This window comes from Leptodactylus fuscus, chromosome 1 (genome assembly GCF_031893055.1).
Source record: "Leptodactylus fuscus isolate aLepFus1 chromosome 1, aLepFus1.hap2, whole genome shotgun sequence".
In the NCBI taxonomy this organism is placed as follows: Eukaryota; Metazoa; Chordata; class Amphibia; order Anura; family Leptodactylidae; genus Leptodactylus; species Leptodactylus fuscus.
This window is the reverse complement of record NC_134265.1, coordinates 234704751-234723290: the sequence shown is the minus strand read 5'-3', so window position 1 is coordinate 234723290 and position 18540 is coordinate 234704751. Positions and strand designations below refer to the sequence as shown.

General features: G+C 44.1%; 1 protein-coding gene across 2 annotated transcripts in view; it reads left to right on the top strand.

The window, feature by feature from the left end:
- The window catches only part of FRAS1 (Fraser extracellular matrix complex subunit 1), a 368631-nt gene that overhangs the window by 133514 nt on the left and 216577 nt on the right, over positions 1 to 18540 (top strand). For both annotated transcript variants that reach the window (XM_075284507.1, XM_075284497.1), the window contains exon 5: positions 15985 to 16144. In XM_075284507.1, coding sequence (XP_075140608.1) covers positions 15985 to 16144 — 160 coding nt within the window. The remainder of the gene's footprint in view (positions 1 to 15984; positions 16145 to 18540) is intronic.

Below are 18540 nucleotides of genomic sequence, written 5' to 3'. Positions count from 1 at the left end.
AGTAGAGACACACTTCCTCACCCAGGCATCTGTAATTGTCAATGTCAGTGAACTGTACTAATGTATTAGGTAGCAGAGTAGTTTATAGGCCGCTCTTCTGGACATGTGCCTGTGAAGTAGTTACATGCTGGTGGTAGCAATGATCCATACCACAGAGCACACATTTGTATAATCTCTGCTGCCATATTAATAATTTATATATGTTATTTCTATATTGCATTGGTTGAGTTACTGAGCATAATATTTTGGTTAAGACATAAAAGATGCTTTAGGCTAAGCCCCATGTAGCGAGCCACAGCAAAAAAAAAAAAAGTGCTACTGAAAGACCTCAGCAGAAACACTTCATGTTTTTTTACGCAGTGTTTTTCACAGAAGTTTTTCCCTGCAGACTTTCTGTCCTTATAATATCTATATGGAAAACGCCAGTGTTTCTGTAGGTATAATTTCTGCTGTGGGTATTTTTCTGCAATGTGTGGATGGCATCAGCCAGAATCCCATCCACTTTGCAGGTACTGTAAAACGCCACATCGCGGAGTTTACGTTATGTGGGACCCCAGCCTTAAACATAGTTTTACATCCTAAAAAGCCATTACACAGGTTATTTAGGTTCTAGTAAATAAAATAAAACAAATGATTAAAAAGTTCACTTATATATACATTGGGGACATTTACTAACTGTAATGCACACAAGTACTACAATGGTATGGAAATGGTGTATATTAGTGTATGGTTATCCCAAGCAGAGTATATGAATTGTGGAATACAGTATTAATAATAATAATAATAACAATATTTATTTATATAGCACCACTAATTCCATAATGCTTTACATTTGGGTGTTTACATACAATACACAAAATGCACAGGTAGATATAATACTAAGTGACCGACTGGCACAGTGGGGTAGAGGGCCCTGCCCGTGAGGGCTTACAATCTATGAGGGAAGGGGGTAGAGACAGAAGGAGAGGGGGAGACTGTACAGATGGCAGTGCGGAGATAATGTTATTGGAGGTTGTAGGCCTTCCTGAATAGGTGAGTCTTCAGCGCCTTCTTGAAGCCTGTGATTGTGGGGGTCAGTCTTATGTGTCTTGGTAGGGAGTTTCAGAGTATGGGGGATGCACGGGAGAAATCTTGGAGGCGGTTGTGTGAGGAGCAGAGAGAAGAGCGGATGTAGGAGGTCGTTGGAGGATCTGAGGTTACACGTGGGCAGGTAGTGGGAGATTAGTTCAGAGATATATGGAGGGGCCAGGTTGTGGATGGCTTTGAATGTTAGCGTTAGTAACTTGAACTCAATTCGCTGGGCTATAGGTAGCCAGTGGAGGGACTGGCAGAGGGGAGCAGCCGATGAAGAACGGGGGGTGAGGTGAATTAAGTGGGCAGCGCAGTTTAAGGTGGACTGCAGGGGGGCGAGGGTGTTTGCTGGGAGTCCATGGAGAAGGGTGTTGCAGTAGTCTAAGCGGGAGTTTATGAGGGCATGGACGAGCATTTTGGTAGTTTCAGGGGTGAGGAAGGAGCGGATTCGATGGATGTTCTTAAGCTGGAGGCGGCAGGAAGTGTTGAGGGTTTGAATGTGTGACTTGAAGGATAGGTCGGAGTCCAGGGTTACCCCAAGAGATCGTGCCTGTGGGACTGGGGAAAGTGGGGTTCCATTAACTTTAATAGATGGGTCAGGTGGAGGGGCCATATGCGGTGGGGTGAAAATGATTAACTCCGTTTTCTCCATGTTCAGTTTGAGAAAGCGGGAGGAGAGGAAGGAGGCTACAGTCGCTAAGCAATCTGGAACTCTGGCCAGCAGGGAGGGAATGTTTGGTCCAGAGATATATATTTGGGTGTCATCGGCATAGCAATGGTAATGAAAACCATGAGATTCTATGAGTTGGCCCAGGCCAAGGGTGTAGATGGAGAACAGGAGGGCCGCAAAATAATGCGGCGTATACGATCCATTGAAATCAATGGGAGCTTTTACGGCACTCAAAATCTCACACGCCGTATACATGCCTGGTCACGTGGCACGTTACTCCGTGTGAATGGACCCTAACTTTGGCATGGATTTCAAGTATGATTCAGGGCAGTTTTCTCAGGCTTCCCCAGACCCTGGTCTCCACCCTCCTTTGTTAAAGTAGTGAACAGGGCAGAACCATCATTGTGTCATGGTGGTTTTACCCGAACTAGAACTTTTCAGAGAAAGTCCATAGAGCTTTCCTCTGCAGAGTTTCTGCTACTATTATACCTATAGGGAAACCACCAGCGTTTACATAGGTATAACTAACATGCTGCTATTTCCAAAATGGCAATGGTTTTGGAAAACACAGCATGTCTGATGCACATCTTTCTCTGCAATGTGTAAATGGAATTTGCTAGAATCCCATCCACTTTGGATTGACTGTAAACGCCATGGTTTTTACTGTGGCATTTCCGCCACGTGCGGCCCCGGCCTTAAGTGGATTTTCTGACATGATCACTAGATTACCCAAGTACAATAAAGGTTTACTAACTAAGGTTCACTTTTATCACCTGTAACAAACACAGAAGGAATTCAGTAATTAATAATGTGAGAGGATATTACCATTTTATTTGTTCACTTCATTTGCTTACTCCGGTAATTGGTGTAAATTTTTATTTTATTGTCTTGTTCTAATAAGAATTAATGCACCATGTTGGAAATGAGGCCTAAGGGAACCACTGAAAGGTGACAAGAATTATAAACAGTGTCAGGCTGCTTGGGATCTTCTTCTGTGAAACAATTTGGAGAACCATTAAGAGTAGTGTCAACTTCGAAGGGCATGTCCACTTATAACGTGGTTATCAGGAGCAGATTGGGAGCTGAAAGTGGCCCTGGAAAAAATCTTAAAGTGGCCCCATATAAAGTGTCCTTATAGATGGACTCAATGCAGGGCCAACTGCTTTACATTAACTGAGAGCCAGCAGTCCTAAGTTGCCATACGACTAATGCCTCTCTTCCCCATGTTAAGCAACCCTGTGTAAAATAACTGTACCCAGGACTCCTTTACACAGGACCACTCCTATGTAAATTACCATAGGAGTGCTGGCTTTCCCTCCATGTAAAGCAGCCCTGTATAAACTTATTGTACACAGGAATGCTTTATATGAGAAAAGCAGCAGCCCTATGTAAGTTACCATAGGACTACTAACTCTCTCTCCAAGTAAAGCAGTGTAGTGTAAACTTACAGTGCACAGTACTTCTTTAGTGGGAGGAAGAGGTAGCAGTCCTATGTGAGACTGAAATTGTAATTTACACAGGACTACTGCCCTTCATTCCATGTAAAGCAGACATTCCTGTGTAAAGTTTACATAGTATACTTTACACAGGACTGCCTGCTTTACATGTAAAAACAGTAGTCCTATGTAAGTAACCTACAGGTTGTGGGGACAGAGTGGCAAATAAAATGTAGGTGCAGTAGCCATCAGAATCACAGTTGAATTCTCAACAGAGGTCCTGAACAGTATGATTCTCCATAGGAGCCCAGTTCTCCCCACTGTATAATGCTCCACAGTGGCCCTAAACAGAATATGTTTCCTTGAGCCACCACACAGTATAATGCTCCACCGTGGCCCAATTTTTCCCACTGCATAGTTTTCACAGTGGCCCCACACAATATAATATGCTCCCCAATACCCCTCACTGTATAATGCTCCACAGTAGCCACACACCAAGCAATCCAGTAATTGGAAGCTTCAAACCGCTTAGTAAAGATGGGTGAACCCCACGAGATTTGTTTCCACGAATATTCATGAGGTTTATCCATCCAGTTTGTTTCAGTCTATTATTGTACTCTGGAATCCATGGGCAGTGAGGAAAAATAACAATCTATCATACTCGCCTTGCCTCAGCTATATTGGACATCTTTGTAGTCTCCAAGGTCCTCTTCTGGCCTCTGGCTAACATCACCATGGAGCTTGTGATTGAGTCTCAGTGGTCAAGTGGGGCGGGCCAATTTGTTGATGCTTTGCCCCAGTGGCATGATGTTGGCGTGCTCGATGTTGGTCAAAGTATCATTACGTCAGTGTGCCTTATGTGACTGCTGTATAAACACTGAATGGTACTTCTAGAAACGAAGCATGCTAATTGCATATTACAGTCCAAACTGAACAATGTGCACATTAGTGAGTGTGACTATGTCTGCATACTTCACCCATAGAACTACTTTATCCAGTGCTAATATAGTCTTCATTAACTATAAGAATAATGACTTCATCATGTCATGTTAATATTAATGTTTTTTGAACTATCTGAAATACTACAGAAGCATCCTTGTTTATCTGACATATACAGACCAGATCATTACAGCTTCGAGTCATTATTTCCACGTGAACATTTTGCCCCAGAAGCTGTGAGGCTGGGAACCTGGCACCGCACCGCTGAGGTTGCCAAACAGGTCACGGAGGCAACCCTAATCACTGCTGTGAATGGCATCCTCATGCTGTTAAGGTCTCTATGCTGCAGCTTGAGGAAGGCGTAACACAAGGGCCATTAATCCTACTGTCAGGGAAAGTGTATCCAATTTAATAAAAGGGTAAGGTGACTGAAAACGTAACCTTCTCTCCTGTGATAGAAGCCTAACACACAAATTGTGCTGGAAAGTAAAGGCCACTATTAATTACCTCAGAGCAGTACGGCCCATGTTTCTCATTGGCTTTTTAACACTTTGCTTTCTTGGCACTTTGCCATTAAAAGTATAACAGACATTACTTTTCATTCTATAGAGGGTATAGATATTTACACCACTGTAATAGACAGCCATGTTTCTATTAATAAAAAAAAAAAAAAATCATGCACAAGTAGGAAGAAAAATACATGACCCCCTAGGGTTTTCTGAGAGCAACCAACTATACAAGACTCTGCTTCATAAATTGGTCACATTGGCTGTCACATGGCTGCTAGTGCCGTGTGTGTTTCCTTTTTTCTTAACTTCTTTCAGAGTGCCCGTTATATGTCTGGGCAGTCCACTCATAACTCTACAAGGACGTACAGGTATATCCTTTCAGGGCTGAGCAGCTGCATGTTGTAGCTGTCATTCCAGACTGGTGGTCACACGACCACTGGGAACTGGAAAAGCTTGTATAGGACCCAGATCGGCTGTGCGGTGTAGCTCAGGAGGCTATATTGCTCATGTAACTGGAGCTAATGTACCACGGACAGGGGAAATCAGCAGTAAAAAAAAAAGATGTCCTCAATGGTCCAGTATGAGTTTATGAGAGGCACTATGTATAACGGAAAAAAAAAGTAAAAAAAGTAAAAAACAGTAACCGTGAGGGAAAAATTGAAAATATTTGAAAAACAGTTTCACTCCTATTGTTTGGCACCATTTTCACATATGTTTACCATATGTTCTACATTATATATATATATATATATATATATATATATATATATATATATATATATATATATATATACAGTCCTATGAAAAAGTTTGGGCACCCCTATTAATCTTAATCATTTTTAGTTCTAAATATTTTGATATTTGCAACAGCCATTTCAGTTTGATATATCTAATAACTGATGGACACAGTAATATTTCAGGATTGAAATGAGGTTTATTGTACTAACAGAAAATGCGCAATATGCATTAATCCAAAATTTGACCGGTGCAAAAGTATGGGCACCTCAACAGAAAAGTGACATTAATATTTAGTAGATCCTCCTTTTGCAAAGATAACAGCCTCTAGTCGCTTCCTGTAGCTTTTAATCAGTTCCTGGATCCTGGATAAAGGTATTTTGGACAAACAATTCAAGTTCAGTTAAGTTAGATGGTCGCCGAGCATGGACAGCCCGCTTCAAATCATCCCACAGATGTTCAATGATATTCAGGTCTGGGGACTGGGATGGCCATTCCAGAACATTGTAATTGTTCCTCTGCATGAATGCCTGAGGATTTGGAGCGGTGTTTTGGATCATTGTCTTGCTGAAATATCCATCCCCGGCGTAACTTCAACTTCGTCACTGATTCTTGAACATTATTCTCAAGAATCTGCTGATACTGAGTGGAATCCATGCGACCCTCAACTTTAACAAGATTCCCGATGCCGGCATTGGCCACACAGCCCCAAAGCATGATGGAACCTCCACCAAATTTTACAGTGGGTAGCATGTGTTTTTCTTGGAATGCTGTTTCTTTTTGGACGCCATGCATAACGCCTTTTTTTATAACCAAACAACTCAATTTTTGTTTCCAAAATGAAGCTGCCTTGTCCAAATGTGCTTTTTCATACCTCAGGCAACTCTATTTGTGGCGTACGTGCAGAAACGGCTTCTTTCTCATCACTCTCCCATACAGCTTCTATTTGTGCAAAGTGCGCTGTATAGTTGACCGATGCACAGTGACACCATCTGCAGCAAGATGATGCTGCAGCTCTTTGGAGGTGGTCTGTGGATTGTCCTTGACTGTTCTCACCATTCTTCTTCTCTGCCTTTCTGATATTTTTCTTGGCCTGCCACTTCTGGGCTTAACAAGAACTGTCCCTGTGGTCTTCCATTTCCTTACTATGTTCCTCACAGTGGAAACTGACAGGTTAAATCTCTGAGACAGCTTTTTGTATCCTTCCGCTGAACAACTATGTTGAACAATCTTTGTTTTCAGATCATTTGAGAGTTGTTTTGAGTAGCCCATGATGCCACTCTTCAGAGGAGATTCAAATAGTAGAACAACTTGCAATTGGCCACCTTAAATACCTTTTCTCAGGGTCGGCCGCATGTAGCTGGAGCTCCGGGCCGAATCACTATTAATCCTGACTCCCAGCCTGCACATCTGAAGCCCCGGGTACCTGTGATACTGGGCCGGGTTCTGGAGTGGGTCCTCTCGCAGCTGGCTTCCGCGTAGTGGCGTTTTGGAGGCGGTGAGGAGCCGAGAGTAGTTGCGGCCTACTCCTGCAGTGTGAAGCCGGCCGCCATCTTCCTGTCTGTGGAGCGGCAGCGCGGCATACTCTCCCGGCCTGTGGCCCCAGGTGATGGTGGAATTGGGGCTCCGGACCTTTCCCAGTCGACCCATATACATCCTGGGTGCCTCCTTTGCTGCTGTGGGTCTGGACGCTGGTGAGTGGAGATCTGGTGTGGGCCTGGATTGCCTGGGATCCCTTCCTACCCCCCCTCGGCCTGAACAGCAGCCATTTCCTGCTTCCTCTTCTGTATGATTGAGCAGTGTCCCCAGCCTGGATGTCTGGTCTCCCTCAGCTGGCTTCTTGTGGTGGTCCTGTGGCGTGTGGTGAGCGCTGAACACATCCTAGTTATTCTTCTGGCAGCTTCAGCCTAGGAATTGTTATATCCTGCCTCAGCTTTCTCTCCATCATATATTTACGGACTGTGTTGCCCTGCATATTTGTCCTCCATACCTGTGATTGCTGTGGCTGCTCCTTGTGGATTGGGCCTTCTCCATCCGCCATCATACCTACTTCTACGGCACGCAAGAAGGGCGGCGGCGGACTTTCCAAAATGAGTCGCCCGCTGTCGAGCTCCACGTCGGATCGCCTACGTAGCTTTACCAGATCCTCCACTCCCCCGCCTACCACTTCTCCTGCGGCTTCCTCATCGGCTGAGCCTATGGATACTGCTGAACCCACCTTGAAACAGGTGACTGCACAGTTGCTGGAAGCGATACAGGCTGGCACCTCTTCCTTGACTGGTAAAATTGAAGAGGTTAAAATTGATCTTGGCCTGCTTCGACAGGACTTTCAGTCTCTGCGGGATAGAGTGGGTGAAGTGGAGGATCGTGTTTCTCGGGTGGAAGATTCTGTTCAACCCATCCCTGCCAAAATTCAAGAGCTGGAACGGGCGGCAGCTTTGTGGACTCAGAGGGCGGATGATCTGGAGAATAGGCTGCGACGCAACAATTTGCGCATATTGGGTCTTCCAGAAAAAACAGAGGGTGCTGACCCCCGATCCTTCATGGAAAAATGGCTACGTGATATTCTGCCGGAAGCTCATTTTTCTCCCATATTTGCTGTTGAAAGAGCCCACAGAGTTCCTGCCAGACCTCCTCCTCCGGGGGCCCCCCCGCGCCCCTTACTGGCCCGGTTGATTAATAGTACGGATCGTGACACCGCGCTGCGGGCTGCGCGTCAGGTTGGGGAGATCAAGTTCAATGGAGCTACAGTGGCGATGTTTCCTGACTTCTCGGCTGCTCTCCAGAAAACCCGAGCATCCTTTGTGGCGGTCAAGAGACGTTTCCGAGAAAAGGCTATACAATATTCTATGATTTATCCAGCCCGACTTCGTGTCATCCATGGTGACCGTTCCCTTTTCTTCAATTCTCCCAAGGATGCGGAGGACTGGTTGTCCCTGTTGCCCCGATCTCCTCGGCGCTGACATCATATCCTGGTGGTGAGAGGTCCTGTTAGACCGGAGGCCCGGCCTTATGGCTTTTGTCGTTACAGTGTTTAATTGACCCGGTGGCCTAAGGTGTGTTCACTGCTTTGGTTCTGCACCTTCGGCTTTATTACATGAACGTACTTTGCTTATTTTGCGCAAAATTTTTTCGAGAGAGTGCCCAACAATCCATCTGTATTGGGTGCACTTTCTCCCCCGTTGAAAGTAGCTACGAGACTGTACTACTCCGTATCTGGTTAATGTGTTCGAGACTGTTTGCGCCCTCCATGGGTGTGTTGTTCTATTTTGTCTGTGTTTTCACGGTTTTTTTTTTTTTTTTTTTTTTTTTTGCTGTGCCACATACTGAATTGTCTTTTTCTCCTGAGACCCCGCTCACTACCCTGTGCCTCCTGCCCGTGGCTCACGCTTTACAGATATAAGAGATTGTATTGTTATGGCGTCACTTAATGTTTTTTCATGGAATGTGAGGGGTCTAGGTAGTCCGCGTAAGAGATCTACTGTCTTCTCTCAAATTAGGCAGGTCCACCCTCATATTGTTTGCCTCCAGGAGACACATATGGTGGCGGAGACTGTTAGCCGGCTTCAGAAGCCGTGGGTTCAGTGGGCCGCTCATTCTATGCATACCTCCTTCTCTAGGGGGGTGTCTATCCTGGTGCATCGCAGTATTAGGTGGGAACCGGGGGTGATTGAGCGGGATCCCGAGGGGCGCTACATATTTGTCCAAGCATGGATAGACTCTACCCTGTATGTGATTTTAGGTGTATATTTACCGCCTGCCTCCGATATGTCTGTACTCCAGGGTGCGACTCAGTTTGTGGTCAGGTTTCCTGGGGCGGTGGTGTTATGCCTGGGTGATTTTAATCGGGTGATGAATGAAGCTGCAGACCGATTTCATGCTGGTGTGGATCCTCCGCTGTCTTCTCGTCCCACCTCTATGGCCAAATTGGTCCGGGAGTTGGGTTGGCAGGACTTGTGGAGGGTGGTGTTCCCTGATTCCCGAGTTTTTTCCTGTCATTCTGCTCATAGACATGCCCTGTCCCGCATTGATTATGCCTTTGGGAATGTTAAGACCTGTTCCATTCTACAATCCGTATCTTACTTGCCTAGGACGGTTTCCGATCACTCCCCTCTCTTGGTCATCTTGAATCATGGGGACACGATTAGATCGAGTTTGAGCTGCCGTATACACCCCTTTTGGCTCAAATTATTTACACCCAATGATAGGATCCCTGACCAGCTTCAAGTATTTCTGACCGTTAACTCCCCGGATACATGCCCCTCTCTCCTTTGGGAGACCACGAAGGCATACCTACGTGGGTGTATTAGGTCCTCCATTTCTTTTATTAAAAGGGAATCCTCGTTACTGGAGACTTCCCTAGCGGCCCGGTGTGTCTCCCTGGAGGCTGCGTATGTTGCGAACCCCACGGATGAGTCTAGATCCCAATGGTTGCATGCAGGCAGACAGTATTTGCATGCACTCCATGAGAAGGCCCGCAGATCTCTGTTTTTTAGCAAACAGAAATTCTATGAACTCGGGAATCAGTCTAGCAGCCTATTGGCCCACCTGGTACACCAAAACACGGCCTCTCCAGCTATTTTCCGAGTACGCTCGGAGACCGGCGATATCCTCACCAATAGTAATGATATTAGAACCCGTTTCCACCAGTATTACAGTGACTTATATAGTTCTAAATTAGGAGTTGGTGATCAGGATCTGGCTCTTTACTTAGATTCCATTCCCTTCCCCGTTCTGTCTGAGGACCAGCGTGCTTTTTTGGACTCCCCCTTTACCTTGGAGGAGTTGACGGAGGCGCTGGCGGACATGGCGAGGGGGAAATCTCCAGGTCCTGACGGTATTCCGATAGAGGTGTATGCTCAGTATGGGGATGTGCTCCTGCCAGTGCTGCTAAAATGTTATGAACGTGCCTTTCGGGACCGTAGTCTTCCGGCGTCCTTTTATGATGCCACAATTGTTGTTCTTCTCAAACCAGATAAGGATCCGCTGGACTGTGGTTCTTACAGGCCTATTTCTTTGTTGAATATCGATTATAAATTACTGACTAAAATGTTGGCAAGGAGACTTAACACTGTGGTTCTTGATCTGGTTCATTCGGATCAAGCTGGTTTTATGCCAGGCAAATCTACGTCTGATAATCTTAGACGTGTCCAGGTGGTGACCCAGATTGGCTCAGCCACTTCGGCGGACTGGGCAATAGCCTCGTTAGATGCTACAAAGGCATTCGACTCTGTCGAGTGGCCTTTTCTTTTACAATCTTTGCGTAAATATGGGTTTGGGGATGGATTTATTACTTGGATCTCCATTCTGTACTGTTCCCCTAGGGCGGCGTTGTCCATTAATGGTTCGCTGTCTCCGTATTTTACTTTGGGTAGGGGCACGCGGCAGGGTTGCCCTCTCTCTCCGCTGCTATTTGCTTTAGCTATAGAACCCTTGGCCATACTCCTGAGGCACGACCCTCTCTATAAAGGTATCTCCATTGGCCCTAGCGAGGAGAGGGTTGCGCTTTATGCTGACGACCTCCTTCTATTTATGTCTGACCCCTCTATATCCTTGCCCCGAGCCATGGAAGTGGTAAATGTTTTTGGCAATTATTCGGGCCTACGCACTAACTGGTCTAAGTCCTCTTATATGCATATAGGTGGGGTGCCGGCGGCAGCGGAGGGGGAGGTAGTATGTGGATTGCCGGTGGTCTCTGCTTTTAAGTATCTTGGGATCGTCATTCCCAGAGACTATAAGAGTTATCTGGACCTTAATGTTTTCCCCCTTCTCTCGCACTTCCGCTCTAAATTCCTGACCTGAGCTGCATTGCCCCTGTCCGTAGCGGGCAGGATAAACCTGATTAAAATGATTGTATTACCCAAATGTTTATACTCTTTAAGTAATTCGGCCGTGCCTGTGCCCCTCCGATTTTTTAGACAGATGGACTCCTTGATGATCTCTTTTGTGTGGGGTCATTCTAGATCCAAATTGAGATTGACTGCTCTCCAGAGGCCGAAACAACTCGGGGGGGCGTCACTCCCTGATCTGTTTCTTTATTATCTTGCGGGTCAACTCCGCTTTATAAAGCCCTGGCTTTCCTCGGATCGGCTCCCGGGGCCGGAGAGGCATTTGGCTCACCATCTGGACCTGAATATCTTGTGGCCTGTGCTGGACCAGTCTCGGTTGTTCAGGGGTAGGCTTTTGCCCATTCATACTCTGGCGGCGCAGGTTTGGGCGCAGGCCCGGAAAGTATCTTCTTATTCGGACACCCCTGCAGAGACCCCCTTGTGGGACAATCCTGGCTTGTCTGATCTATTTGTGTTACCTGATGCTAGGTCTTGGTCACGATATGGGGTGTCTACTCTAGCGAATTTATATACACAGGGGGTGTTTGTTACTTTTGACTCTTTGACCGCATCACATGAGATCCCAAGACACCAGTTCTTTAGGTTTCTTCAGATACGTCATGCTCTTTCCTCGATATTTCCTGCCCAACCGTGTGCCATTTCCGAATACCCGCTCATTGGTGTGCTACGCTCTCAGGGCCCTGGGGGTCTTATTTCGGTTCTATATAACCATCTAATTCATGTAAAGGTATCTCTGGCTGAGTCCCCGGCTCTGACGCGTTGGCGCACCAATATCCCAGAATTGACTGATGAGCTGTTTCAGGAGGTTTTGGAATCTCCTCTTTATGTCTCTCCTTCAGCTAATAATAAATTGATCCAAATTTTTATCATACACCAATGTTATTTGACCCCTGTCCGTTTGCACAGAATGGGCCGTATGTCTAGCTCGACTTGTCTCAGGTGTCCGTATCCTCGTGCAGATTTTTGGCACATGATGTGGGGTTGTCCGGTGGTTCGCACCTTTTGGAGGGGAGTGGTAGACCTTCTGGCAGATGTCCTGGGCCGCCCAGTCCCGTTTTCTCCCGAAGTCTGCCTGTTTGGCGTTTTGGAGGAGGAGTTGTGGCAGCATCATACTCGAATTTTTCTTAGAGAGTGCTTGTTTTATGCTAGGAAAGCCATCGCCTTGCGGTGGATGGCCCCTAGATCCCCATCTGTCTCCCAATGGCGGAAAATGGTTAACTCGGTTCTCCCATTTAATCAGATTATATATAAAGGGAGGGGCTGTCCCCAGAACTTTACTACGGTATGGGGTGCGTGGTGTGATTCTCCCGTGACCCAATACTCTGCTCCCATGATGCGTTCGGCCCTAGACACCTTTGCTCCATAAATGGGAGCTACTGCCAGATAGGTCTGTGACTCCTCGTGTGGGGAATATATGTGACTGTTGTAACTTTGTTGTTGTGTCATGTGATATTGTGTTCAGAACTGTGTTGTGGTCGGGGTGGTTGGGTTGGGGTCGGGATGGACCAGTGCTGTGGCTTGTTTCTGGTTAACTATATGTTTCTTGTGCTTATACTGTACCTGTGTTTTTCTTTTGTTTTGATTGTATTACTTGCTTTGTTATGTAATCTTCAATAAAACGAGTTTAAAAAAAAATACCTTTTCTCATGATTGGATACACCTGGTTATGAAGTTCAAAGCTCACTGAGGTTACAAAACCAATTTTGTGCTTCAGTAAGTCAGTAAAAAGTAGTTAGGAGTATTCAAATCAATAAAATGATAAGGGTGCCCATACTTTTGCACCGGTCAAATTTTGGTTTAATGCATATTGCGCATTTTCTGTTAGTACAATAAACCTCATTTCAATCCTGAAATATTACTGTGTCCATCAGTTATTAGATATATCAAACTGAAATGGCTGTTGCAAACACCAAAATATTTAGAACTAAAAACGATTAAGATTAATAGGACTGTATATATAGACTGTAAGCTCTTGTGAGCAAGGCCCTCACTCCTACTGTTTGGTATGTTTATTTCTTTGTCATATTATAATGTCTCATATATATATATATATATATATATATATATATATATATATATATACACTGTTCATGTGTCCTCTGATTTGTAAAGTGCTGTGGAATATGTTGGTGCTATATAAATAAAATTATTATTATTATTATTATTATTATTATTATTATTACCCTAATATGTAGATATAAGATTGAGTTAGTGTTAATTTATTGTAGTTATTAATTTCTATCTGAATTAATGGTAAAAGGAAAATGTTTGTTTTGGTACCGTGTTAGCCAGTGGTTATAAAATATAAAAAACAAAAAAACTTTGCAAGTCTTCAGTAGGTGATACCTTTTTTAATGGCTAACTCATAATGATGACAGAATATGACGTTTCGAAGCTTCCTCTGAGCTTCTTCTTCAGATATAACTAAAAAACACTCAGTAGAGGCTGCATATTTATGACTGGGCACAGGGCTAGAATTACAGGAGGGAGGGGGGAAGAGGCTCATTACTATATACTTATAACAACAAACATTCAATTGCCAGATCCCTGGTTCTTATCTTGTATAAAAAGACATAAACCCAAGTGAGATGTTCATCCCATTGTCCAATGTCTGGAATAGGGTCATGGCCTTGTACTCATAAATCAGTCGCTGTTTCCTTGATTTAAAGTTCCCTTTTAAGATCAAGATTTTCATGTCATTGATGATGCTGTGGTCTTCCTGGCAGAAGTGTTTTGGCACGGGAAGATCAGTTCTCTGTTGTTTGATTGTATGGCGATGTGAATTAATTCTCATTCTGAGTTTCTGACCGGTCTCTCCAACATACAGATTTTCAGTGGAACATTTGGTGCAAATGATCAAATACACTACATTAGGTGTGTCACAGGTGAACGTACCTGGGATTTTATATTCCCTGTTAGAGTTTGGGATCTCTATCCTGTCAGTGGTCTGTATGTGCGGGCAGGTCTTGCACCTCTTCTGTCCACATGGAAATGTTCCTGTGTTAGGTGGAGGTGATAGTGAGCTGCTGACAACCATATTCCTGAGGTTTGGTGACTGTCTGTAGCATAGGAGAGGGGGGTCAGAAAATATGGATTTTAGACAGTTGTCTTTTTGCAGTAGTGGATGTAATTTGCGTGTGATACCTCTCAGCGTCTCCAGGTGGGGGTTATATGTGACAACCAGGGGCACCCGATTGTTTTCCTGTTTGGTATTGTATTTTAATAACTCCGATCTTGGTATCCTGGTGGCTCTGGTGATTTGGTTATCAACTGTTCTTGGATGGTAACCCTGCCTCAAGAATGTGTTTTTGAGGCCCCCAAGGTGTTCGTCTCTATCTGCAGGGTTTGAACATATGCGATGGTATCTGATGGCCTGGCTATATACAATGGAGTTCTTTATGTGTTTAGGATGAAAGCTATCCCATCTTAGGTAGGTCGGGCGGTCAATAGGTTTCCGATACAGCGATGTCTCAATTTTGTTGTCCTGTATCTTGATAACTGCATCCAGGAAGTTTATTTCGGAGAAGGAGTGATTGAGCGTCAGGTTGATGGTGGGATGGAACTGGTTGAACTGTTCATGGAAGGTTTTCAGCTGTTCCTCAGACCCAGTCCAAAGGATTAGGATATCATCAATGAAGCGATAGTAGGCCCGAGGCTTAATGGTACAGGTGGATAGGAAGTCACTCTCAAGCTTGGCCATGAAGAGATTAGCGTACTGTGGCGCCATTTTGCTCTCCATTGCGGTGCCGGTCCGTTGTAAATAGATGCAGTCACCAAAGGAGAAGTAATTGTGAGTGAGGATGAATTTTGTCAGTTTCACCACCGATTCAGCGTTCATAACTCGCTTTTCCATGAAAAACTGGCAGGCATTTATACCGTCCTGGTGTGGGATGTTGGAGTACAGGGATTCTACATCCATGGTGGCCAAGATGGTTCCATCTGGAAGGGGACCTATAGTGGATAGTTTGTTTAATAGGTCTGTAGTATCCTGTAGGTAGCTGGCTGTATCCTTCACTAAAGGTTTGAGGATACCCTCCACCCATCCAGAGATTTGTTCAGTAAGAGTCCCAACACATGAGATGATCGGTCTCCCTGGGTTCCCAGGTTTGTGCAGTTTTGGAAGCATATAAAAAGTCCCTGTCTGAATTAATGTGATCCTTCTCTTTTGTTTGGGTATGTGATCTTGTTGTGACCTGTTAGGAATGATCTTTCTTTCTGTGCTCTCAGTCGTACTTTCTGCGTACTGAAGCTGCGCGGACTGTTCTACACAAGCTCTCCAAATGCAAGCAGTTCCTACTGATAACCCTGTGAAACAGTTATGAAGAAGAAAATGACAATTCATACTTATGGTCACTTAGATTATTTAGGATACCTGTAGAGAGAAGGATAGGAGCCTGAACAACAGAAATATACTGTAAGTGTTAGAGAAAATCAGATAAGACTTCTTTAAAATTAGGGAACGTGATCTGAAATGTGATTCTTAGGTTAGGCCCCCATTTTGTAGAAAATTCGCAGTTTTTTTTGTTGAAGATTAGACTAGATTGGGGGGGGGGGGGCAAAGCCAAGAGTTGAATTAACATTGGGTTTTTTGCATGGAAAAAGCTCTAACTTTTTGCTACAGAGACTATAATGTAGAAGTGTTTTTTTTGTTCTAAATGTAATATACTATTGGTACTAGTACTTCGAAAAGGAAATGCTGAGGTATGAAAATTATCAGGATTTTTTGTTACAAACAACACAGTAACAAAGCAAAATTGTTTATTTTCTAATTCTAGCATGGTACACAGTGGGCTCCTTCGAAATGCATTTTATGCATGTGCATGCATGGAAAGGTATCGTGTGCCTCGAAGCCCTGTCCTAAGACAAGCTGCAGAGCAGGAGAAGTAGAGGCTGTAGCTCCTGGGGAGTGCTGCCCAGCATGTGTAGGCACAGGAGGTGAGTGTATGGTCTTATGTACTTGCTAAGATTTATCATGTCCAATTTTCAGAGATATAAAATAAAACCCAAAGAAAGGTGAAGATGAATGGATTCTGATATAGGATGTGTTTTATTTTTTTTGTACATTATCTGGTACATTATCTTTAGTATTTCTTCATAGTTGATGCATAGAAATGTTATCACCAACATAAAATCATATTGTTCTGTAAGTCATATTGCTCAGTGTGTTTCAACTATTTATGAAAGTAAGTGAAGTAGCATTTTCTTTAAAAAAAAAAGAAAAAAAAAAGGATTTTGTTCAGAAACATTATATGTGATATGTTTTCTCACCAATTCCACCTCATTCTGAATTTTTTTTTTACAGCTTCCTAGTACATTGTACAAGATATTGAATGCAAGCAATAAGCCATCATGTGTCAAATTGAAAAAGTTATAGCTCTTGGAATGTGGGGAGAGTGAACGGAAATGAAAAAATGAAAATGGGCCTAGTCTTTATGGGGTTAAGCAATATCAGTGTATTATTTGGATTTTGTACGTTTTTATGGTGAAAAAAGGAAAGGAGTACCTTGCAAAAGTATGGGAACCCTAGAAGATTTGAGCACTCAGATAACTTTAACCGAGGCCTCTGACTTTAAATAGCTTGTTAGGGTTATGGTTAATTCACAATCATGGTTAGGAAATGCTTTATAAATACCCAGAGTGACCTGACCTTGTCCAATAAGCAGCAACCCTGGATTCTTCTAAGCAGCTGCCTATCATTCTGTAAATAAAAATGGCTGAGGATCACAATACAGGAGAAGGCTATAAGAAGATAGCAAAATGTTTTCAGGTTGTAATTAGGAAATGACAGTTATCAGGAACAGAAGAGGTCAAGATAAGGTCTGGAAGACCAAGATAATTTTCAGAAAGATCTACTCGAAGGTTTGCCAGAAAGGCAAATCAAAACCTACGCTTGGCTGCTACAGACCGTCAGGAATACTTAGATGACTCTGGAATTGTGATATATTGAACTAGTGTTCAGCAACACCTGAAAAAATATGGCCTTCATGAAGAGTCATCAGAACAAAAGCCTATCCTGGGTCCTCACCATAAAATTTGGCATCAGAAGTTTGCAATAGAACATGTAAACAAGCCTGATGCATTTTGATAACAAGTCCTATGGAGTCATGAGGTTATAATAGAACCTTGGCTGCAGGGGCGTAAGTACCGGGGTAGCAGCGGTTGCAGCTGCCACCAGGCCCGGGACATTAGAGGGCCCGGTGGCAGCCGCTACTGCTGCAGATTTTTTTTAATAGGCAGTGCTCGGTGCTGCCTGAAAATGGAGAGGAGAGGAGCTGCCTCCTCCACAGTCCATCTTTTAACAGTAGCGAAGCCAGCAATTGCTGGCTTCACTACTGTACCCAAGAAGGGGCCGCCTGCTGTTCGAGCCCCTGCCTCCTGGCACTTGCATAGTGACAGCGAACAGGAGAAACTTCTCTACCCTGCCCGCTGTCCCCAAGCCCTATTACCTTGTCCCGGCATCTATCCCAGTAGGTTACAGGACCTGTGTCATGATGTCATCAAACATCCTTTAACCTACTAAGATAGAATTAAAGTATTGTGTGGCTTCCTCCCTCTCCTGTCAGTAATTGTCATTAGACGAGTACCGGGGGGGGGGGGGGGGGGCGTTCCTCACTGCTCAGCGTCATCGCTATGAGGTAAGGAACGCCCCCTCTCACATTACAGTGCAATAGATGCTACTGTGAAGAAGGGTGTTCCTGACAGGCTGTCAGTAAATTTGACTAGGGGTGCTCAGATTTTTGCACGCCACTGCATATTGTAATAAGTAATAGCTGTAGTGTAGCTGCTGGGTGAACGTTTGTCTCAATGCTGAATATGTACTTGCTTACCTAGGATAGTAGAGTACATGTTATAATACAATAAATCTGAGTTTCCAAGGAGCATTAAAAGATGTAAAATCTTCCCCAGGGTACTTTTACATTATTTCAAATTTTGCTGACTACTTATTTTAATTGCGTGTATCACATAACTTAGATACTTAATCTTAAAGAAATGAAGTAATCTTATCATTCCATACAATAAAACAGTATGTTTACCGAGATAAATTTCATCTCCTGGTAAGCGGCCAGCTTTAGCGGCAGCTGTAGAGTTTGAAGATCTGTGTTGAAAGCTTTATGTCTAGCTCACATCTCTATCTGTCCAGTGAATGCTAAGTAGCAGACACTAAGTGCAATGTTTTATTTTACTCATTTATTCTCTCACCTCACTTATGCAGTCATGTCGCCCGTTTACGTTGACAGTTCCGTGTAATTAGTGACAGAGGAAAAAGCCCCATTGTTCATAGGGGACCCTGAATCCAATTAAGTACACTTAGTGTGATGCCACTTACTGGC